We start from the raw sequence: 25,367 nt of genomic DNA on the forward strand, positions 1-25,367 counted from the left end.
GGAAGCTGACCACACCACCCTTCAAACGATTGAGTGAGAATGAGCTACAAGCCAAGCGTGCGAAGGGATTATGTTTTCGCTATGACGAAAAATATTCAATTGTGCATGGGTGTAAGAACAAGGAGCTGCAAGTGATGGTTATTTATGAAGAAGAGGGGAGAAGAAGAAGAGATAAAACGAAATGAGGTAGTGGAGGCTTCCGGGGAGTGGGAAGATATTGTAAAGGAAGGAGAAATGGTGGGGTTATCGCTAAACTCCATGGTAGGGTTAACTCATTCTCAAACGATGAAGATTAAAGGAACAATAGAAGGCCAAGAAGTGATTGTCTTAATTGATAGTAGGGCTTCCCACAATTTCATAGCAAAAATTAGGACTCTTAAGGATGCCCACTCGAGGATATGGGGTGATAATGGGCTCGTGTATGGCAGTGCAGGGGGCGGGAATTTGTAAGAGGGTCCCCCTATTGTTGCAAAATGTGGAGATAGTGGAGGACTTCCTTCCTTTGGAGCTGGGCAGCTCTGATGTCATTCTTGGGATGAAATGGTTGGCCACATTGGGAGAGACACAAGTGGATTGGGGCTCCCTGATCATGAGGTTCAAGGTGGGAGACACAGCCATTACCTTGCATGGGGATCCCAGCCTTAGCAAGAATTTAGTGACCATGAAGTCCATGATGAAGGCATTCCAGAAAGGTGGGGAAGGAGTATTATTGGAGTTGGGCTGTTTAACGGCTGAAATAGTGGAAGTTAAAATCCTTAACAGCTTGCAGGGGGTACTAAACGACTTCAAGGCAGTCTTTGAAAAGCCGTGTGGGCTGCCCCCGCACTGAATGCGAGATCATACTATCACGTTGCAACCTGGGGTTTCCCTAGTAAGTGTGAGACCTTACCGATACCCCCATCTCTTAAAGATTGAGATTGAATAACTTGTTAGAGAGATGCTGGCTGCAAGTATCATTAAGCCAAGCATCAGCCCCTTTTCCAACCCCGTATTTGTAACACCCCACCTCGCCAGGCGTGTCACTATAAGGATATTTCCAGGAATCTTTTTTTTTTTTCCTCTAACATCATCACGCGCGGTGCTTTATGAACAACCTTCACATACACACACAGGATTCCGAAAACCCCAGTCTTGCCCGTTTAACTTAACAAGATCAATAATCTTAACAATTAAACGAGACAGACCATAACGCAGCGGATACATTAACATCAAACATCGTGATTCTTACATAGTATTTCCATAACAAAATACGTAATACAGATAACCAAATGATAACAACGTTATCGTACAACTATTCATACACAAGTTGAAATACATACTAAAACCCCAAAAATTTATAACAACTATCAATCTAAGCACCGTTGACTTTCAACCGACCATGTCCTTGCCCTCGCAGCAGTCTCTGACTAGAACATTGAACGTTCCAGGGGCATAACTTAGGTTAGATGACAAAACATCTAAGTGACAGCATGAAATGGTTTACATAATGCATGAAAGACATACGAGCATGGCATACACAAACAAAATGACATGCAACACGTCTATCTTGAGAAATCTCTCTGACATACTCAACCTCCCGTGGAAAAATTCATTTCACACACCTTTGGGGTTGACCTTGCCGCAACATACTTAATCTCTCGAGTGCCCTACCGTGTCACTCGTTCACCAGGATTAACCTTGTCCCATTCTCAAGAAGACCCCATCCCGTCCCATAAGGACCTAATAACGACACGAAAATCAATACCCCGATGACATGAAAATCACACGCCATGCACCGACTCTTTTGCAAGTAAAAACAGTTGATGCAATATACCACATGATCAATATGCAAATGATGCCATATATACATGAATAAAATGCATAAGCATAGCATCTCGAGTTCTGGTAAGACCGCTCACCTGAACTCACTGCACTCACACCAAGACATTTCCAAAAGAAGGGTAAAACTAGAGTCAGACCACTCACCTGAACGTATTCGGATCGCCTCGATCCTCGTGCAACGCCTCGATTTGCGTGTCATATCACAAACACTTGAACTTGCAGTCAATCTCGAACCATAATACTTCCTAAACACCATATTTAATTAAGGAAGCATTAAAATCCATTTTCCTCAATTTTTCTAAAATTTCCTCTATTTTCTCCCATTTTTTACCTCGATAATTCCAAAATAATTATTTCCTCAAACATTTTTCCCAATTTTTTTCACATAAATAATTCCTAAAATAAATTAATAAAAATACTGGAAAAGAAATTACCAGAATATCCCCATTCACGCACCCTCACGCACCTAGTGCGTGGGTACGGGTGGTGTGTGGCGTGTGCAACCACGCGCCACCTTCTTCCCCAAATTTCTGGCCACCGCCGACGTCTCCGATGATCGATCTGAAGGTACCCCCTTGAAGCCCACTTGAAGTCGATCACAATGGCACTGGTTGGAGCCCGAAAACTCACCGAAAAACGCCCGAAAATGGCAGTTGTAGGCGGCGACAGGCGGTCCGCCACCCATTCTCGGCCGAGCTTCAATCGGCCTCTTCACTTGATGAAAACATTCCAAAAACCTTCCAAAATTTTCTCCTTGATGCAAGCATCAATAGCCCCTTAACCATTCTCCCAAAAACATCCAACATCGCAATCGATTTTCTTGCTAAGTGTCGGCCGAAACCCTTGCTATTTATAGCAAAAATTCGGCCAAGTTCCGGCCAATCAGTGGCCAAGGCTTGGCCCCCAAGCCAGCCCACGCCGTTTACGACCTCCCCCAGTTCCTCCCCGGTCGTCCCATCGCCAGAAATGGCCTCCACGTGCGGTGGCAGTGCGGCGGCCATTTTCTTCTTTGCATTCACACTGCCAGATTTTTTTTTTATTGCACTTTGACCCCCTGCTTTCTTCTAATGACATTTCCACCCTTTCCATGATACCCCTGATGAATTCAACTATACCACGAAGGTCCTCAAACTTTGTACTATTCATTTCATCCTTGAAACTCTCAAAAAATTACCATTTTGACCTCCCTCGGGCAAATTTAGAAAATTGCACCTAGACCCGATTGGTCAATTTGACCTTAAATATATTTTTTTTAACCCGAATTCGCTTAAGGGTTGTTCTACACATAAAATGTTAGTCCTTAGCATGCTCCGTTGACCTTCCGGACGTCTCCTACGTCGATTCGGTTTTCTCAGCCCGGTCGACAGCTGTACCGAAAACTGTTCCCAATCCAATTTCTTTCATCACTAAAAATCAGAATTCGTATTACTCGTCAATACCATACCATTTTCCTTGGCTATTTAGGGTCCGGGGTACTCCCTCCAATTGATTCGGTCATCTCAAAGCTGCGTTAGTGTACCCTACAACCTCTTTCTTTCGATAATTTCTATTATGCCCTTCATCAAATACCATTTATACCCTTAATAATTTCTTGGGTATTATAGTATTGTTGGTCAAAAAGAAGGACAGGGGGTGGAGGCTTTGCGTGGACTACCGGGCTTTAAACAAGGTAACTATTCTCGATAAATTTCCAATTCCGGTTATTGAAGAACTCCTAGATGAGTTGAATGGGGCTGTAGTTTTTTCTAAGTTAGATTTAAAATCGGGTTACCATCAAATATGTATTGCACCTAATGACATTCCAAAAACTGTTTTTTGCACTCATGGGGGCCATTATGAATTTATGGTGATGCCATTTGGATTAACAAATGCACCCTCTACATTTCAGTTTTTGATGAATGAGATTTTTTAGGAACGATTGAGACAGTTTGTTCTCATATTTTTTGAACATTTTAGTGTATAGCAGAACGATGCAGGAACATCGGGATCATTTGCGTTGCATATTGGGAATATTAGCTGAAAACAAGTTGTATGCCAATGCAAAAAAATGCTGGTTTGGACAGTTGGAGATTGAATACTTAGGACATATCATTTTGCAGTAGGGGGTTGCTGTGGATAGCTAAAAAATTCGGCCAGTTATGGATTGGCCCAGCCCTTGTTCACTGTGAGAACTCCGTGGTTTTTTGAGACTCACGGGGTATTATTGTCAGTTTGTACAAAATTATGGGAAATTAGTTTGGTTGTTAACGGAATGACTTCGAAAAGATAACTTCTATTGGGATGAGAGTTCGGAGCAAGCTTTTCAGTCTCTAAAGACAGTCGTGACAGCTTTGCCCGTGCTCGTTCTACCAGATTTTTCAAAGGAGTTTATAGTGGAAACTAATGCCTCAGGGCATGGACTTGGGGTTGTATTGATGCAGGAACATAGGCTGCTTGCTTTCTTTAGTCATGCTTTAAACCCCAGCGATCGGAATAAATCGGTCTATGAGAAGGAGTTGATGGCTATTCTATTTGCGGTACAAAAATGGCGACACTATTTATTGGGGAGGAAATTCATCATCCGGATGGATCATAAGAGTCTAAGGTTCCTGATGGAGCAACGGTTGGTGAGCCCGAAATGTCAAAAATGGGTGATGAAGTTAATGGGCTACAATTTTGAAATACAATACCGGCCCGGCTTGGAGAACCGTGCTGCTGATGCACTTTCCTAGTTTCCTTTCCCGGTCACACTCATGGCTCTTACTGTTCCTCGGGTGCTGCAGTTAGATCAACTCAAAGAAGAAGTAGCCAAAAATAGCCATTTCCAGCAGATCATAAGGGAACTGCAAGCTGAACCTTCAAGTAGGCTAGGCTATTCCTTGGTGGATGGGCAGTTATTATTCAAAGGCAGGTTGCTACTTCCCCCTGGTTTGACTATGATTCCTTTATTGATGAAGGAGAGTCACGATGGGCAGATTGGAGGCCACTCGGGTTTCTTGAGAACTTACAAAAGGCTGGTTGCTAATGTGTATTGGGTAGGAATGAAAAAAGATATCCATCGGTATGTCCACCAATGTCTCATATGCCAACAACACAAGTATATGGCTCTCTCACCAAGGGACTTACTTCAAACGCTCCCTATTCCTCATCAAATTTAGGAGGATGTGTCAATGGACTTCATAGAAGGATTGTCAAAATCAGGGGGAATGGACTCCATTTTAGTGGTGGTGGATCAACTTAAAAAGTATGGGCATTTTATCGGATTGAAGCACCCCTTCTCAGAAGCCAGTGTAGTAGGTGTTTTTGTCAAGGAAATTGTACGGCTACATGGGATTCCTAACTCATTGTCTCGAATAAAGACAAGGTCTTCATTAGCTATTTTTGGAAAGAGCTATTTCAGCTATAGGGCACACATCTGAATAGGAGTACAACCTACCACCCCCAATCCAACGGCCAAACGGAAGTCCTCAACAGGACATTGGAGACATATCTCCGATGTTTTGCCTCTTCTACACCTAAGGTGTGGTACACTTAGCTTCCTTGGGCTGAGTATTGATATAATACTTCCTATCAAGCTTCTTCTAAGCTAACCCCTTTTCAGATAGTCTATGGGCGCAAGCCGCCTCCACTTCTACGGTTTGAGAAGGGTATCACTGCCATATCCGGATTGGAGCAACAACCAGTAGAAAGGGATTTAGTGCTAGAAGAGCTTAAAAGCCAACTACTGCGAGCACAAGCAAAGATGAAATCCATAGCGGATAAGAAGTGGAGGGACATCCAATTCAAAGTGGGAGACTTGGTTTACCTGAAAATTCGGCCATATAGGCAAAAGACTTTGGCTACCAAGCTAAATGAAAAGTTGTCACCAAGGTATTTTGGGCCCTTCGTCGTGGAAAAGAGAATAGGGAAGGTGGCGTACAAGCTGGTACTTTCACGCACCTGTGCCATCCATCCCATATTTCATGTATCTCAACTACAAAAGGCCGAGGGGACAATACCAGCAACTGCCACCATTCCAGCTCAGTTGACGGTTGAGCTAGAGATGATAGTGGAACCAAAATTTCTATTAGGGATATGGTCAGGCAGAGGTAAGAACTTGAGGGGCCTTGATGTGTTAATTCAATGGAAAGGGTTGCCACCCTTAGAAGCTACCGAGGAACTGTCCAATCAAATATTGCAATAGTTTCCCGAGTTCTACCTTGAGGACAAGGTGAATCTTATGGACAAGAGTCATGATAGAGCACCAATACACCACATATATCAGCATAGCGGTAAGAAATGAGGCAAGAGGGCAATTGAGGAAAAGGATACAGGGGTAGAATTGTTAGAGGTGGTTAGGAATAACAACCTCACATGGTTGTAACCACTGGGGGAATCCATATAAAAGGGAGAGGATTTTGGGGAGAGGAGGCCCTCTTGAATTGGCCTTGGTTTTCATTTTTCTTCTATTCGTTTTCCATCTTTTGTTAGTCTTCTGCAACTGAGCACTACAAATTAGATTTTTTTCTACTGATTTGGATAGTGAAATTGGAGTTTGAGTGGGTTTCCTATCACACTTATATTTAAAGTTAAAAGGTAATCGTGTTACTACTTCTGACATCGAGGCTTTAATCCACTAGGTTCTATCTTGGTCATCCTTTTGTCACCTTAACTTCTCCTAGTTTATTGACATTGCTTCCTGTAATTACATGCCATTTGACCCTATGCTTTTCCGTACAAAAAATGCCCTTAACCCTACACCTATAATCTATACTATTGATAGTTCTCATATGCATGTTAGTGATATTGGACTTGTTTCTATTTCTCATCTCCATGTTGTTAATACCTCCTTAGTTATTCTTGAATTTTTTGTTTGTCAGTCAATCATATGACTTAGGTTTTGAGCTTCATTTTCTAACTAAGGTTAAGATATGCAAGATACACGAATGAGTTAGTTAATTGGGACAAGCCATAATGTTATACGATTGTTTTCCCTATTTGTAGGTTCCTTCCACTTTTATGTGCCTTTATTGTTGCTCTCAACACTTGTAATACTCTGAAGCCTTGACGTGATTACTCAATGAGAAATACAAGTACAATTATAGGCCTAATTTTGGGGGATTATCATGCTTGGTAGCATATGCCTTAATGATCTTAGTATGGATAAACTCATTTCTAAGTTTTCCATAATCTTTTATGGTTGTATATTCATTGTAACATCCTTATCTCAATTACTACACTCATATCTTTGTACACGGTGATAGTTAACTGCCCAACATTCTATGCCATAAAATAGAGTTGGTCTCATAGCCATCCAATCAGACTTTCCATTTAGTTTCGGAATTTTACAATCACTGAATCTCACAAAATGCTGGAAGTCCTTTTTGGCTTGAACCATTTTATCTTGATTTTTATGAGTAATATCTTCTATAATCTTTTCGTCTTCTTGAACAATTGATCCAAAATATAACGATAATCTACAAGTCTAGCTATAGCACTATCTACACTCCAATTTTTACTAGACTTACATTCCATATATTTGGTTTTTGACCTGCTCAACTTGAAAGTTTTGAAGTTTAAGATGTCATTCCATAACTTTTAACTTAGAATTCTTTCGTTAGTATGAATAATTTGACAAAAAATATTTGACCATGACCTATCAGAGCATCTATTACTGCAATACCCTAGATTTTTATAGAAAATTGGAAAAATTAAGCCTAGGAAATTTTTTGAGGATAAAATTTCTTAAGGGGTATTATATGTAATATCTGAAAATTTTAGGGATTTTTGGATATTAAATTATTTTTAAAATTAATTAAAATTGCATGTGAAGGGGACTTAGTGATAATTTGGTGAATTAACGGGCCTCAAGAGGAATTTAGGAGAACCAAGGGTGAATTTATAAAGAACTAGGAACTAAACATAATTTATCAAAATTACATAAATAGGCCATTTTTACTAAGTTAAGGAGCATAATATATTTATCAGAAATCGTTGAGCGAATTAAAAGTTATTCTAGCTTGAAATTGGTTGAAACATGTAACGGGTTAGTCAGGTGGCTTACTTTGAACCCGAATAAAGTCTGAACGGGCTCAGGTAAAGACAAATCGAAATATGGGTGTCAAAGGGGCATAAATCAAGAACATGATGGTGCCTTTGGATTGCATTATCGACTCTCATATTAGAAGTAATGGAGCTTGGAAGATTGTAGAAAAAACTGTTAGAGACATGAAGAACAGTTCGGGTAGAGCACTTTGGACTCAAATTTTGGCCAAACGGCTTCAAATTGGACTAAATCGTTTGATGGGTCTTATAGATGGCACAAAGGAGAGTAAACTAGCATTTTTGGTATGCATTTCTGATAATCGATGACGAAGTTAGGGGAAGTCAAAAAATGGCAACACAAACCTAAAAACTTGATCGACCAACTGCCTCAAATCTTCCTGATTCTCTGCAATCTTTCCAAGTTGGGTCTTGAAACTGATTTGGAAACACTTTGGCACCAGCTTAGATAAATTTTGAACATAAAAGATTAAAGATTCAAAAGAATATTGGCAAGAAATTGGACAATGTTATAGTTGTGACTCGGAATTCAAATTTGTTTATGATTGAGTTTCCTAATTTGACCGTGATTACAATTTCGAATTTAACTATGATTAAGATGTTGTCAAATTCGATTTTAAGTGGGATTTATCTCATCTGGAGGAATATCCTCATGAATCATCTTTTGACTAGGATATGATTTATTCTGTACATCTATAGATGATTTTAGGTTTATAAATAGGTGTCCAATGAGTGGAGAAAGAGTACTTTAGTTCCTATATACAAGAACATAGGAGATGTTCAAAACTATGAATTTACAGAGGAATTAAGTTAATGAGTCATACCATGAAACTCTGGGAGAGAGTAATAGAGCAGAGCCTCAGAAAAGAAACAGACGTCTCAAAAAATCAGTTTGGTTTCATGCTTGGTAGGTCAACAATGAAAGCTATATACCTACTGAGGCGCCTAATGGAAAGGTATCGGGATCATCAGAAGGACATGCATATGGTGTTTATAGATCTAGAAATGGCCTATGATAGGGTCCCTAGAGAAGTATTGTAGAAGGTTTTAGAGAAGAAAAGAGTTCGAATAGCCTATATACAAGCCCTTGAGGACATGTATCACGGTACAGAGATAAGGGTCAAAACATGCGAAGGGGATACTGAACCGTTTAAAATTACAATGGGACTGCATCAAGGTTCTGCATTAACTCCATACTTATTTGCTTTAGTAATGGATGAACTCACTAAACACATTCAAACAAAAGTGCCATGGTGTATGTTATTTGCAGATGACTAGTGTTGGTGGATGAAACAAAAGAGGGAGTGAACACTAAGCTTGAGTTGTGGAGAAACAATATAGAATCTAAGGGATTTAAATTAAGTAGAAGGAAAACAAAATATATGGAATGTAAATTTAGTAAGAATGCAAGAGTGGAGGATGTTATAATAAAATTAGAAGACCAAATCATACAAAGAAAAGACCATTTTCGATAGTTGTGATCAATGATTCAAAACGATGGAGAAATTCACTAGAATGTCAAACATAGAATTAACGCAGGTTGGCTAAAATGGAGAAACGCATCGGGGGTGTTATGTGATGGTAAAATCCCATTAAAACTGAAAGGAAAATTCTATAAGACAACTATAAGACCAGTTTTGTTGTATGACTCAAAATGTTGGGCAGTCAAATACCAGTATGAGTAAAAAACGAGCGTAGCGGAGATGAGGATGCTAAGATAGATGTGCGGCCATTCAAGAAAAGATAAAATTAGAAATGAGATTATTCGTAATAAAGTAGGAGTAGTGCTAATCGAGGAGAAGATGAGAGAGACTAGACTAAGATGGTTTGGTCATGTGAGAAAAAGGCCAAGAGACACTCTTGTGAGGTGAGTTGATGAAATGGAACAATTAGTCAAAAAAAGAGGTAGAGGCAGACTCAATAAGATTTTTGGGAGAGACATTAAAGTTTGATATGAAGTGTATGGGCCTAAATGAAGATATGACAAAAGACAAAAATACATAGAAGTCTAGAATTCATGTAGCTGACCCCACATAGTGGGATAAAGGCTGGATATGTTGTTGTAAATAGGTGTCCAAGTCACTGAAATTAGTGCAACAATATCATCTTAGTGATATTTTGGTGTGACAATATCACTTTTATACTAGCAATATTTGCTTAGTGTTAAAAGAGAGTGTTAGGAAGAATATAAAACTTGTATTCATCCCATGTATACTATCGCCTATATATACAAGGGACATCCTAATAATTCTCCTAAAAACTAGGAAAAGATTACAACCCTAATTAATAGGACTAGATTACAACATTATCTCTATATTTTACATATTTACATAGGAGATAAAAAATAGTATAATCTTGACTTATCTTCAAAAATATCTTCGGCTTCTTATCCCCTTATCTCAACCCATTGCTTAATCCTTTACTCGTTAACATTCCCCCTCAAAATTGAGAATGGATTTCATCCATTCCAAGCTTGCTGGTCATCTTCTAAAATATGACTGCGGGCAATCCTTTAATGAGGACATCTGCAAGCTGTTCACAAGATGATATATATAGAGTACAAATTGAACCACTATCAAGCTTTTCTTTAATAAAATGCCTGTCTACTTCAACATGTTTGGTTCTATCATGTTGGACTAGGTTGTGGGCAATGCTTATCGCCGACTTGTTGTCACAATAGAGTCTCATAGGTGTCACCAAGTCGATCTTCAAGTCATCTTGCAAAATTTTTAGCCAGAGCAACTCACAAACTCCTAGAGCCATAGATCTGAATTCTGCCTCTACACTTGATCGGGCCACCACACTTTGTTTCTTACTTCTCCAAGTTACAAGATTGCCCCCTAGGAAAGTACAATAACCGGATATAGATCTTTTGTCCACCATTGATCCTGCATAATTTGCATCAGTATAAGGTTCAAGTGTCATTCCTTGTACCTTTTTAAACATAATTCCCTTTCTTGGTGTTCCTTTCAAGTAATGTAAAACTCTATAGACTGCCCTTAGGTGAGTTTTTTTGGGTTATGCATGAATTGGCTAACCACACTCCCTGCATATGCAATATTTGGCCGAGTGTGGGCTAGGTAAATTAGCTTTCCTACCAGCCTTTGGTAAGCCCCTTTATCCACCTCTTTATCCCCTAGGACTTCCCCTAACTTGTGGTTGGGGTCAATTGGAGTTTCAGCAACCTTACACCCTAGCAATCCAGTTTCTGTTAGCAAGTCCACAACATACTTTTGTTAAGAGATAAAAATGCCTTCTTGTGAGTGTGCAACTTCTATGCTCAAGAAATACTTTAATCGTCCCAATTCCTTAATTTCAAACTCCTTGGTTAGGCATTCTTTGAGTTTAGTCATACCTTCTTCATCATTTCCTATCACAACAATATCATCCACATATACAAGTAATACTGTTACTCCCCCTGTGGCCGAGTGATGAATGAAGAGGGTATAGTCTCCTTAACTTTGTTTGTACCCTAAAGTGAGCATCATGTGAGCAAATCGGCCAAACCAAGCCCTAGGGGATTGTTTAAGGCCTTCTTCAATTGACACACGAATTGCCCTCGGGTTGTGGGACTATAACCAGGTGGTAAGTCCATGTAAACTTCCTCTTCTAGGTCCCCATGTAAGAATGCATTTTTTACATCATATTGAAGTGGTGGCCAGCCTAAGGTAGCAGCTAGAGACAAGAGAACCCGGACTGTATTTAGTTTTGCAACAGGAGCAAAAGTGTCTGGGAAGTCAATGCCATAGACTTAAGTGTATCATTTGGCCACTAGCCTTGCCTTATACCAATCTAGGGTCCCATCAGATTTGTACTTAATGGTGTACACCCACTTGCATCCTACCGATTGTTTTCCCCTTGGTAATTGAACTAGCTCCCATGTTTTATTTTTTTCCAAGGCTACCATCTCGACTTCCATAGCATTCCGTCAGTTCTCATCCCTTACAGCTTCGGAAAAATGGTGGGGAAGGGGAATGGTATGAAGGCTGGTTAGGAAGGCTTTATGGGAGGTAGATAGTTTGGAATAGGAGAGGACCAGGTGCAAACAGTGCTGGGTGCAAGTCCTAGTTCCCTTTCTAAGGGCGATAGGCCATTCAAGGTCACTAGGGGAAAATGAAATATCACCCTTAGCTTCAATGGGTTATGTCACAGATGTAGAAGAATAAAAAAAAGGTGTGCCTGCTAGACTGGCAAGAGGTCTGGTAGTGCTGGCAGGTTCAGGGGAGGAATTGGACTCCTGGTCGTACATAGGGCTAGGAGCCAGCGTCTGCCGCCTGGAGTAGACCTTGAGAGGAGGAATACTTAGGTGGGTTTTCTCTGGAATCTTGTTTGATGCAGTCTGTGTGTGAACTAGATCCGAAGGGGGTGTAGAATAAGGTGGAAATTCTAGATTAGGGAGACACATAGATGGCTCCCTATTAGAAACGATTTGGTGATCAGAAGATTGATCAAAATAAGGAGAATTTTCCACAAAGGTGACATCAATTGAGACTAGGACTTTCTTGGAAGGAGGGCGATAACACCTATAGCCTTTTTGGGTGGAGGAATAACCCACAAAGATGCACTTGAGAGCTCTAGGGTCTAGTTTGCCTCTATGAGGATTATGAACGTGCACAAAGGAGACACCCAAAAATCTTTGGTTTCCAGTCACTAGAGATGTGAGTTTCAGGAAAATGTTTGTTTAAGAGTTGAATAGGGCTATAGGACCCGAGATTTTGTGAAGGCAATTTATTGATGAGAGTAGTGGCAATCAAAACAGCTTCTCCCCAATAATTTTTTGGAATATTATGGTGGAAAAGTAGTGCCCTAGTCACAGCTAATAGATGTCCATTTTTCCTTTTGGCCACTCCATTTTGTTGAGGGGTATATGGACAAGATGATTCATTGATGATCATTTTTTGTTGACAAAATTGTGTGAGGGAATGGTTGAAAAAATCTTTGGCATTATTAGATCTTAGCCTCTTGATTGGCACTCCAAATTGAGTACTAATCATATTATAGAAGTTAGGAAAAATAGTGCTTACTTCAGATTTATTTTTCATAAGAAACAACCATATTACCCTAGTGCAATCATCTACAAATGTTATGAACCACTGTGCCCCAGAAATATTGGGAACAGGTGCAAGGCCCCGAACATCACTATGAATAAGAGTAAACGGAAGAGAGGTTCTTTTATTAGATGAAGAATAAGTCACCCTTTTGTGTTTAGCAAATTCGCAAATAGAGCAATGAAAATCTCTAATATCAACACTCCTAAATAAAGCTGGAAACATGACTCTTAAGGGTAAAAAATGAAGGATGACCAAGACAATGGTGATGTAACCAGATCTGGTTTTTATTGGGTTACACCAAACAAGACACAAGATTCATCTTGCCCTTGTTTTCCTGCCCACTTGATCCATCAAGGTAGTATAGGCCAGCCCTAGCTTTAGCAAGCCCAATCATCTTCTTTGACTCCTGTTCCTGAATTTTACAAGAGGTGGAGGAGAAGTTAGCAGTGCAATTATTGTCTAGAACAAGTTTTTGAATGGAAATAAAGTTGGTGAATAGTTTAGGGACATGGAGAACATCCTTAAGGGTAGGATGTTTATTAAGAATAATGTCTTCTTGGCCAACAACAGTGGTTAAGGACCCATCGGCCAAGGTTATCTTTCTAGAACTTGAACATGGGCTATAGGTAATAAAATAATGGGGTAAAGGGGTCATATGATCCGTTACCTCAGAATCAAGGATCCAAGAGTTAGATTGAGTTATTCTCGAAGCATGTAGGGTAAGAGAATGAGATGACATACCTGTAAGTGCAAGAGAATAGGTACCTTTTTCTTTCTTGTTAAGAGAGTTTAGAAAATTCCTTAACTTCTCAATTTCTGGCCGGTTAAACTCCAAACCATCTCCTTGTTCCTTGTGTTTTGCTAGTTTCTGCTCTCCTTGCTGTTGGTTGTTGGCCATATAGGCTTGATTTTGGCCTCCTAGCTGTCCTCCTTTAGATGGTTTCCCATGTAGCTTCCAGCATGTCTCTATGGTATGCTTTTGTTTTTTGCAAAAAGTATACCATAGAGAGTCTTGAGGATCTTTATCGCTTGCAGCCTTATCCCTGGCAGCCCTCTTTTCTTCTTTAGGAGCCCGGTTAGGACCCTTCAATGCCACTAATGCTAATCTTTCCATAGGGACAGTGTCCAGCATTACTCCTCTTTGCCCTTCTTTAGCCCGAATTAGAGAGATTACCTCATTTAGGGAAGATAACTCCTCTTTACCTAGTATTTGAACTCTTACTGCATCAAACTCCATATTAAGACCAGCTAAGAAATCATAGGTTCTTTCTTTTTCCACAAATCTTTTATGTAAGGTTGCATCTTCACTGCATTTCATCTTTAGGCATTGATAATGGTCCAATTCTTGCCATAGAGTTTGCAGCACATTAGAGTATTTAGTGATAGATCTTACCCCTTGTTTAGTTGGTGCAATCTTAATCCGAACCTCATAGATTTGTACTACATCTTTCACCTTAGAATAGGTGAGGTTGATAGCCTCCCAAATATCTTTAGCAGTTGTTAAGAACATCACAGTATCATTTATCTCCGGTACCATTGAATTCCATAGCTAAGACATCACTAAGGAATCCTCCTCATCCCATGCAACAAACATGGGATCTCCTTCCTTGGGACCAGTTCCTAAGAGGTGGCTTATCTTCCCTTGAGAAAGGTTCGGATAAGCTGAGATCACTTTAGGTAGTTTCTTCCGTTCAACCAGTAGGTCGCCTGGAGATTTTGTAATTCTCCCCCATTGCTTGTACTGTTGGTTCCAAAGAATGGAACTTCTGAAGAGCTGCTCGTTTCAACTGCTTCTGGTATAGGATTGTTGTTGGAGATGGTAGACATCTTAGGAAGATCTTGGAAACACTTAGATGGTGTTCTCTTCGTGTTTCAGTTTTGAATTCATTTTCAATTTTGAGTTTTGAGTGTGTTTTGATTGAGATTTTTGAAAATGTGTTCTTTTTGTCATTCTGAAAAACTATTTCTCAAAACAAAAAATTAGAAAGCACCTTTGTTTTGAAATTTTGAAAAACTATTTCTTTTTTGTTATTATGATATTTTATTTAATAAATTTAATTATTAAATAATAAAATTAACTCTTTTTAATGAAATTCTAGTATTAAAATAAATTAATAAATTTAATTAATAAATTACTAATATACATCTTAATAATAATTTATATTAAATTATATACTTAATAATATAACATATGTTATCTTATATTTTTAATTATAATATAAATATACTTTATTTTTTAAATTTTAAATAAATATATAATTTTATTTTCAAAATTTAATAATAAATTTTTTAATTATTTTTTTCTCTTCTTTTATTTTTTTCCCTTTTCTTTTTCTTTTTTTTTCTTTTCTTCTTCTCTGGCGCCCTGCATCTTCTTCGGCGCTGGCGACCACTACTGATAAGAGGCAATCACCTGACCCCCAAGGGCCTATCTACCAACATACCCAAAAATCAGTAAGATTCAATGGCCAAATCTCCTTAGATTTGGCAAGAGAAGAGAGGAGAGAGTAGACAAAACTAGCAACTAGCCGTGGGGCGGTTGACGGCGGTGGCGGTGGGGGGGCGCGATAAATGGCAGTGGTTGCGGTGGTTGTGGGGGGCGCAATCGATGGCGGTGGTCGTTGTGGCGGTGGGGCGGGTCGACGGCACTGGTCGCGGTGGTAGTGGTGGGCTGGTCAATGGCAATGGTTGCGGTGGCGGTGGGGGGCGCGGTCAACGGCGCTGGCGGTGGTTGTCGATGGCCAGAAGAGGAGAACAGAATGGAGAGAGATGAAAGATGTGGGTTTGTGCGGGTGGGGGGGGGGGGGGGGGGGGTGTTGGTGTTTCTACATTTTCCATATTTTGGGTGTTTTCAGTTAGTTTTGATTGAAAATGTGTTTTTTTTTACAATCGTTCAGAAAAAATGTGTTTTTGAAATATGGAAAAACAAAAAAGAAAAGAAAACATAAATGTGTTTTTGAGTTTTCTTTACATTTTTTTTTCTTATTTTCAAAAATGTGTTTTTGAAAACAGAAAAGAAAATGCATTTTCAGTGTAAATTGAAAACTCAAAACGGGTTGAAAACAACAAAGAGAACACGGCCTTATTGGGTAAAGAAAGAGGGCCAAAACTAACTGCAATTGTTCAGAAAAAAACGAAATAGAAAAAAGGCTAGAATGGCATTAACTGTTGGAGCAAAAAAACAACAATGAAGGCCGAGAAAAAAGGCCCTTTAGATAGCTGGCTCTAATACCATGTTAAAAAACAGTTTTAGGAAGAATAGAAAACTTGAATTTTAGCACCATCTTCATCTTCCTCAGCCAAGTTACTGGTTGCCCAACCCTAGCAGTTGTTGCCGCTGTCGACCTTCCCTGCCTCTACCGTCGTCACCGCTACCATCGTCGCCACTATTGACAGCGGGTTCCCTGCTTCCTATTGCCATCTCAGTCTTTCGCAACCGGCAATGATTGCCTTGCTTGCTGTCACTATTGACGTCACCGACGACCTTCCTTTGGTTTGCCATTAATGCACAGAGGTGTTTCAACCATTGTTGGCTGCTTAAGCTTCTCCCAGATCCTTGCCCAGATATGAATCTAGTTCAACCCTACCCATTGGCCCACTCCAAATCCGACAAATTTGACAGCCCAATTTCATATCTAATTTTTGCCCATATTTGGTATTTTTTGGTCCGTTTTCAATTGGGTTTCTTATTTAAACTATTTGATATTATTCGGGGTTATTTGATGGCTACATTAAAGTACGATATTCTTTTATTTGATCGAATATCATATTTTCACTATGGTAAGTTAAGATGCGTGCAATTTTGGCACAGATGGATTTAGATGATGCATTTTTGGGCTTTGAAAAAATGCCACGATCATGGAATATTAAGGAAAAACAACGTAAGGATTGTAAGGCTTTGTCTCAAATATATCTATATTTATCGAATCAAATTTTACAGGATATTTTGAAAGAAAAAACCGATGTCGTTATATGGTTGAAACTGGAATAGCTGTGTATGACAAAGAGCTTAACCAGTAAGTTGCATCTAAATTAAAAGTTGTATTCTCATCGAATGGCTGAAGATATGTCTATTGAAAGTCATTTAACCATTTTTAAAGAAATTGTTTTTAATTTGGAAAGCATGGAGGTTAAGTATAATGATGAAGATTTGGGTCTAATTTTGTTATGTTCTACACTGGTCTCGTATTCAACTTTTAGAGATACCATACTTTATAGTCGTGATACTCTCACCCTAGATGAAGTTTATGATGCTTTGTTCTTGAAAGATAAAATTGATAAGCAGTTATTGGGGAATTTTAAAAATCAGGGAAGGGTTTGTTGATTAGAAGGAGAATAGAACATAGAAATTCTATTGATAGAGGAAAAAGTAGATCAAGTCTAGAAACAAAGAAAAAATTTGTAATTACTATAAGAAGAAAGGACACATAGAGAATGAGTGTTATAAGTTGTAAAACAAACTTAAGTGATAGGAATCTGACTAGAAAGGAAAAACAACCAGAAACTTTTAATGAAACCAATGTTGTTGAAAATAATAGTAGTAATGGGGAATTTATGGTGGTTAATAATGAGGTTACTAAACCTAGCGAAGATTGAATTCTCAACACTGCATGCACGTTTCATATGTCTCCTAAAAGGGATTGGTTTTCGACATATAAAACTTTGAATTCTGGTGATGTGTTGATGGGTAATCATTCTTCTTGTAAAATTGTTGGCATTGCAACAGTTAAAATTAGGATGTTTGATGGTATCGTTCGAACTTTAATTGATGTCAAACATGTTCTTGTTCTCAAAAGAAATCTTATTTCATTGAGTACTCTTGATTTGAATGGGTACAAGTTCATTGGTGAAGGTGGAGTTATTAAGGTCAGTAATGGTGCTCTTGTTATAATGAAAGGTACAAAACAATATAATAAATTATATGTTATGTAGGGTTCTACCATTACAGGTGATGTTTCTGTTTCTACTTCTTCTTTATCTGATATCGATATCACTCAGTTATGACATATGCGTCTTGGACATATGAGTGAAATATGTATGGCTAAATTGAGCAAAAAATGACTTCTTGAAGGGTACAGTATTGGAAAACTGGAGTTTTGTGAACATTGTGTCTTCGGTAAAGGCATTCACAATACTAAAGGTATACTAGACCATGTCCATTCTAATCTTTGGGGTCCGGCCAGAGTACCCTCTAAAGGTGGTGTCAGATATATGTTAACTTTCATCAATGATTTTTTTTAAGAAAGTCTAGGTTTTCTTCTTGAAACAAAAGACTAATGTTTTTACTACTTTCAAGTAGTGGAAGACTATGATTGAGAAATAAATCGACATACAAATTAAGCGTCTCCGCACTGATAATGGTTTAGAATTTTGTTCACATGAATTTAAAGATTTCTGCATGAAAGAAGGAATTCTAAGGCATTTAATAGTTCTAGGTACACCACAACAAAATGGTGTAGCTAAGCAGAGGAATAGAATCTTGATGGAAAAGGTACAATGTATGCTGTCTAATTCCGGTTTATCTAACTCTTTTTGGGCTGAGGCTGCTTATATGGCATGATTTTTGGTTAATCGGTCTCATTCGTTTGCTATTGACAAGAAAACTCCAAAGGAGTTATGGTCAGTTACTCCTGCGAATTATTCTAATTTGAAAATTTTTGGATATCCTGCATTTGTTCATGTTAATTATGAAAAATTAGAACCAAGGTCTAAACAATGTCTCTTCCTTGGTTATAAATTTGGTGTTAGGGGTTATAAATTATGGGATCTAGAAGTGTCTAAAGTTGTAATTAACAGAGATGTTATTTGTGATGAAATTGCTATGCTTCGTGATTCTTTTGCAAAAGTATCTAACCCTACAGGTCACCAGAGTTCTGATATTTATGTGAAGATTGAAATCAACAAGAGTCAAACATTTGAACCGTCGTCATCATCTCAGATTAAGTCAAGCCCCAAGTCAAGTCCGAAAGCAAGTACCGGTCCATCAAATTATTGTATTGCTAAGGATAAACCCAAAAGAAATATCAACCCTTCTTAAAGATATGTTAAGGCTAATCTCGTTGCCTATGTTTTAAGTGCAACTGAAGATATCCATTGTAGTAAACTTTGTGTGGATTTGGGTGATATTCCCTGTGGTCCAGTTTTGGTTGGTATTCATCTGGGAAATTAATTCCCCGTGATTTTGTTGGAAAAAAGAATTTTGGATAATTCCATATTTGAATTTTGTGTCAAGGTGGACCTTTTTATAATTGTGACCTAGAATTCAAATTTGTCTATGATTGGGTTTCCTAATTTGATCGTGATTATGACTTCAAATTTGATTATGATTAAGATGCTGTCAAATTCGATTTTAAGTGAAATTTATCTCATCTGGAGGAATATCCTCAAGAATCATCTTTTAGTCAGGATACGATTTCTTGTGTACATCTATATATAATTTTAGGTCTATAAATAAGTGCCCAGGTTACTAGAATTAGTGCAACAATATCATCTTCGTGATGTATTGGTGTGGCAATATCACTTTTATACTAGCAATATTTGTTTAGTAATATTTTGTTCTTTCCGTCTGTAGTTTTTCTCAATTTGGTTTTTTCACATAAAATTATGTGTTTGTTTGTGTGGTTGATGGTTTGATCATAGTTTGTATTCGATCCAATTTCATAACAAACCACTTGCATATGGAAAGATGAAGAATTTGGCGACCCTCATTGCCTATAAAAATAGGTTCATTCTTCGGTTTTGAGACACACAAATCAAGAGGAAGAGAAAAGGGGAGAGAATGGAGAGATTTTGGGGGAGTCGGGTCGCCGGTGAGGCAAAACAGTTGTCAGTTGGTGGGGTGTTATAGTGGCAGGGGCAGTCTGCAGTGTTTTCTGGCTTCAGGAGGTGGTTTGCAGTGGCCAAGGGTGCTTGGAAAACGGCGGTCCAGAAACTGGCAGCGACTGGGAACCAGTCTGGTGAGGCTGCAGCAGTTGAATTGAGGATGGCAGCCAGCTGCGAGGTAGTTGAGGTGGCTTCCAGCGCTGTAGGAAACTGGCAGTGGTTTCTGGTGAGAAGCAGTGGCTGGCAGCTCTTTCTGATTGCTGTGCCAGCAAAACCAGTCACTGGCAAACTAGTTGCTGACAGTGACATTGCAGCGAGCAGCAGTGGCAGCAGTTTGCGGCAAACCAGGAGAGGGCAGAGTTGATGGTGAGGTGTTCTGGTGTGAGAGGCAGTGACGGCAGCAGCAAAGGGGCGGCCAGATGTTGGCTGGTAGCGTAGCTTGGGTTTGGAGGAGATGAGGGACACGAGAGGAATTTTTCAAAAGTTTTTAAAGTTTCAAGAGATGACACTTGAACCCCTAAAACTTTGGGTTATTGCACTTAGACCCTGCATGTCTATTATATCATGCATTTGTCCTCTGGTTTTGTTCAAATGGCATAGGTGCCCTGTAATTTACATTTTATTATGCATTTGAATGTTTAATTGGCAAAAATTGCACGATAGCCTTGGTTATACATGTTGAAGTATGATGTGGAAATTTATGATTATTGCATTAAAACCCATTTTTAATGGGATGCACACATATATGACCATATCATTGCCTTTTTTGACTTGGTGAATAAATGAGATGGTACATTGTTATCACTAAGTGATTGGTGTTTCATCCTGAACCAAATGGTATGGGTTCAATTGAAAAACAATAAGTGGTAATTACCAACTCATTTTGTCATAAGGGCGTAGGAAGCATGACAAGCACGAAAAGTGTTTTGGAGGTGTCACTAGGTGGTTCATCATCTAATTTAAGCATATTCAAACGTGTTAAAGGTGATTCAAGCATTTCAAAAGGAAATAAAATGGTGGCTAATCATATATTCCTGTATAGAAGAAGATCATATAGAAGAAAAGAAGAAGACTGTCTTTTTTAATTATATTCCCGAATTTGAATTTCTGTTTTATTGTTTAATTTCCTTAAATTGTGGAACTCAATATGAGAGATGCGATGACTTAGTTTTATTTAATTGATGCTTTAATTTTTGTTATTATATCTCGATAAGGTTAGAACTAGACTACGTTTTGTGCAGAACTTAAATTAGCTGCCTTAATTATTGTTAAGGAGCTAAAACAATATTTCATGGAAATTTGTGGGTGTAAATTTAATTTTTTTTAAAAAAACTTAATTTTTTAGGCAATAACACATTGGAAGAGCATGGCATTACAATTACTATTTGGATAGGCATTTATAATTTGGATGCTTCATAGAGAGCTGCAAAGGCTTTAGCAAAATCTATCAAAAGGTCTTCAGGGCATAAGGATTTTTCTAATAAGGGTACCTTGAAGATTTTCATTATTCTCAATGCTTTGGCATTTCTTTAATGTTTACTGTTTTGTGCTTCTAAATTTATGACAATTATGACTAAAATGGTAATGGTTTCTTGTCAGGCAACATTTCAGAGGTATCCCCGTCCAGAGAAGGAATATCAGTCATTCTCTCTCATATGCAATGACCGATCCTTGGATTTGGTGAGTCTTCTTTTTCACTAGTGATCTTTCTGCTGAGGAGTAAGGAATGGCACAAAGCTTGGTTTGAGCCTAAAGAACCTAGTAACCCCTACTAAATGCAGTAGGAAGTAGAAAGTTGTTTTCCTTTTTTGTTTATTGTGTTTGGAATATTATACATGGATTTAAATCACATAAACTTGTTGGGTTTATACACTTTAACTTGTTTTTTTCCCTCACTACTGTTGCATTAACAGATATGTAAGGATAAGGATGAACTTGAGGTTTGGTTTGTTGGTCTAAAGGCATTGATTGCACATGGTAGTTATCGCAACTTGGGAAGTGAAGCAAGGAATGGGAGTACATCTGCAGATAGTCCACATGCTCAGAAAACCTGTCCTACTGCCTTCCCTTTTGTAAGGATCAAATTCTTTGGAGCTGTTCAGTTGTGGAAAACTAGCCTTATTTTTTGAAACGTTTTGCAACAGAAAATAAAAAACTAGAAATTTGGGGCAAATGAGAAAAAATTTCAGATAAAAAATAGAAAACTCTACTTTTCAGTTTTCCAAATTTATATTGATTGTTGGAAAGGACGTTTCATTGTTTTCTTAACAAAATGGTGTATTTTTCTTGTGTTTTACAAATGAAAAACATGGGTTTTTAACCCAAAATCAATATCAGTTGTACTTACATTGAGAACAATTTAAATAGTACAGAGGTGAATTTTAAAATGTAATAATAAATAATACCGTAAATATCAGAAAATTAGTATTATAAACTGTACAATTATTAATAAGTAGCAACATTGACTAATAATAAAAATATTATAGTATTAGAATATGAACAATATTAATATTATAAACAGTAAAAATGTTAAATAATAAAATTGACTAATAATAATTAGTAAAAATATGAATAAAAAAATGTTAGTATTATAAAATTTGTAAAGATTTTAGAAAAGAAATAAAATTTGTAATCAATATCAATTAATATCATATTATAGTAATACAATGAATATTTTTATTAATATTAATTTAATGACATTATCATTCTAATTTTTTTGCAATTTTAATATAATAACATAATGTTACCAATGTAATCAATATTGTATCAATAGCATTAGTTTTATAGCAATAATAATATAATTATTAATGTTTCAATATTATTACTGATATGTTATTATATTATATACAATTGAACATATTTTTTGTGATCATTTCGATTATATTTTTCAGTTTTCAAAATAAGAAATGGTTTCCAGTATTCAATAGGAGGAGGACGTGTTTTCGATATTTTCTGTGGGAAAAGGAAAACTAGGGATAGAGTGGAAGATTAGAGCTGCAAAATTGGAAAATATTTTCCTTAACCAAACAGGTCTTATTTATACATCTTTGAAATCATATTGATTCATCTATATTTTTCATTTATATGCAGAAAAGTTCTCTTCCTTTTATTTTCTTGTTCTTCTCTTACTTCTTTTTTTATTCTTTACCTATATATCAGGATCAAGGAGATACTCCATACATTGTGAGTCTTCCCCATACTGGGTTGGGAAAGGCGTTCTCTGACATAATTTCATTAACTGCAGCAAGTGAAATCCAGGCTCAACCTGAACCAGTAACCGATTCTTTTAGTCCATTGTCATGTGAAGGTCTAGAAAATAATTCAAATGGTCTTAGTTCAGTTGCTGAAACATTTCGAGTTAGTTTATCTAGTGGTCAAAGTTTATCAAGCCATGGTTCCACCCATGAAGATTTTGATGCCTCGGGTGATGTTTTGATATGGGGAGAACAAATCGGTGATGGACTCCTGGGCGGTGGCATGAATGGGGCTGGTAGTTCATCTGGCACCAAGACAGATGCATTTTTTCCTAAACTGTTGGAGTCGACAGCTGTACTTGATGTTCACAGAATTGCTTGTGGTGGTAGGCATGCTGTCTTAGTCACAAAACAAGGAGAGATATTTAGTTGGGGGGAGGAATCTGGGGGCAGGCTTGGGCATGGAGTAGAAGCCGATGTTTCACACCCAAAGTTCATTGATGCTCTTGGTGGTGTGAACATTGAACTAGTATCTTGTGGTGAATATCACACGTGTGCTGTTTCATTTTCTGGGGATCTTTATACATGGGGTGATGGTAGTCACAACTCTGGTTTGCTTGGGCATGGAAGTGAAGCCAGTCACTGGATTCCTAAGAAAGTAAGTGGTATCTTGGAGGGAATACATGTATCATATATTTCATGTGGACCTTGGCATACAGCTCTTGTAACATCTGCAGGCCAGTTGTTTACTTTTGGAGATGGAACTTTCGGTGCCTTGGGCCATGGAGATCACAAGAGCGCAGGCACCCCAAGGGAAGTGGAAGCCTTAAAAGGATTACGGACAGTAAGTGTCGCTTGTGGAGTATGGCATACTGCTGCAGTTATTGAAGTAATGTCTGGATCTATTTCTGTAACTTCTGATAACTCTTCATCTGGAATGTTATTCACCTGGGGGAATGGGGATAAAGGTCAACTTGGACATGGTGATAGAGAATCAAGTGTAGTTCCCAAGTGTGTAGTTTCATTGATTAACATAAGCTTCTGTCAAGTAGCCTGTGGCCACAACCTAACAGTTGCTCTTACAACTACAGGACGAGTTTACACAATGGGAAGCACAGCTTATGGTCAGTTGGGGAGTCCTTTAGCTGATGCAATGACACCCACCTGCGTTGAAGGTAATATTGCTAGCAGTTTTGTGGAAGAAATTGCCTGTGGCTCCTATCATGTTGCAGTTTTAACTTCAAAAAGAGAAGTTTATACTTGGGGGAAGGGTGCACAAGGCCAATTAGGCCATGGAGACAGTGAGGATCGGAATACACCCACACTAATTGATGCTTTTAAAGATAAGCAAATAAAGAGCATAGCTTGTGGTGCAAATTTTACTGCTGTTGTATGTCTTCATGGATTAGCATCAACCACCGATGATTCTTTGTGTTCTGGTTGTCACAATCCATTTAATTTCAGAAGAAAACATCATAATTGTTACAACTGTGGCCTTGCTTTTTGCAGCACATGCAGCAGTAGGAAATCACTGAAAGCTTCTTTAGCTCCTAGTATGCACCGACCATATCGTGTATGTGATGATTGTTTTAACAAGCTAAACAAGGTTGCTGAATCTGGATCTCATGCTCTAATTTCTAACATGAAAAGTGGGTCTATCCTTAATAAATCCAATGAGGCAGCTGAAAAAGAGATCAGGGGTCATACACTACAACAGTCTTCTATACTTGCATCTTCCAACATAATCAATCAGGCTGAAGGCAGAAATTCTAGATCCAATACAAAAATAGAATCAAATGGTAGCCATGTGTTCCCGATTGCAAGTGGAAATACACAAAGGGGGAGTATCTCTTCCTCAAAAGCATCAAAATTTCTAATTGGAGCTCAAAAGAATTTTTTTCCAGTTTCAGTTTCTGTTCCTGTTTCTAGAATGGTGTCTCGGGCACCATCTCCTGTTAGAAGAAAGTCAGCTCAGGTGCAGTCTGCAACACTTGCATCATCACTCGATCTTCATACATCTGAAATGGTGATTGCTGATTCAAAGAATGAAAATGAAAGACTAAGACAAGATGTCCTAAATTTGAGAGCTCAGGTAAAGCCTTTATGAAGTTGCAGTAACTATATAAGTTGCATTCATGCATAAATCTCTGGTTCTATTTGTTATTGGTTTATTGATGGCACTTCTAAGGAGCATAATTCATTTGATCTCTACAATCCTCCCACATGTGAAGGATACATTATCTTGTGATTTCATACCTTCATGATATCTCTTTTTGGAACATGCCTTCTTCTCTACTTAGGAAAAAGGACAACGGACAGGAAGTTGGGAAGTCAAGAATATGTTTATTTTTAACTCTAAATATTTTTCTAGAGTATATAGTATGTGGTTTTATTGAAACTAATGCATTTCACAACAAGTTGGAGATACCCAACCAATTCATTAGTGCACATGTCCATG

The 25,367-nt window shown here is 38.2% G+C and overlaps 1 protein-coding gene across 3 annotated transcripts in view; it reads left to right on the top strand.

Annotated features, from left to right (window-relative positions):
* The window catches only part of LOC127787843 (PH, RCC1 and FYVE domains-containing protein 1-like), a 55,851-nt gene that overhangs the window by 19,264 nt on the left and 11,220 nt on the right, over window positions 1-25,367 (top strand). For all 3 annotated transcript variants that reach the window (XR_008020256.1, XM_052315879.1, XM_052315878.1), the window contains exons 4-6: window positions 21,315-21,395; window positions 21,629-21,787; window positions 22,875-25,001. Coding sequence is in view for 2 of the 3 variants with exons in the window: in XM_052315879.1 (XP_052171839.1) it covers window positions 21,315-21,395; window positions 21,629-21,787; window positions 22,875-25,001 (2,367 nt within the window). In the remaining variant the exon portion in view is untranslated. The remainder of the gene's footprint in view (window positions 1-21,314; window positions 21,396-21,628; window positions 21,788-22,874; window positions 25,002-25,367) is intronic.

Source organism: Diospyros lotus, chromosome 13 (assembly GCF_014633365.1).
Source record: "Diospyros lotus cultivar Yz01 chromosome 13, ASM1463336v1, whole genome shotgun sequence".
In the NCBI taxonomy this organism is placed as follows: Eukaryota; Viridiplantae; Streptophyta; class Magnoliopsida; order Ericales; family Ebenaceae; genus Diospyros; species Diospyros lotus.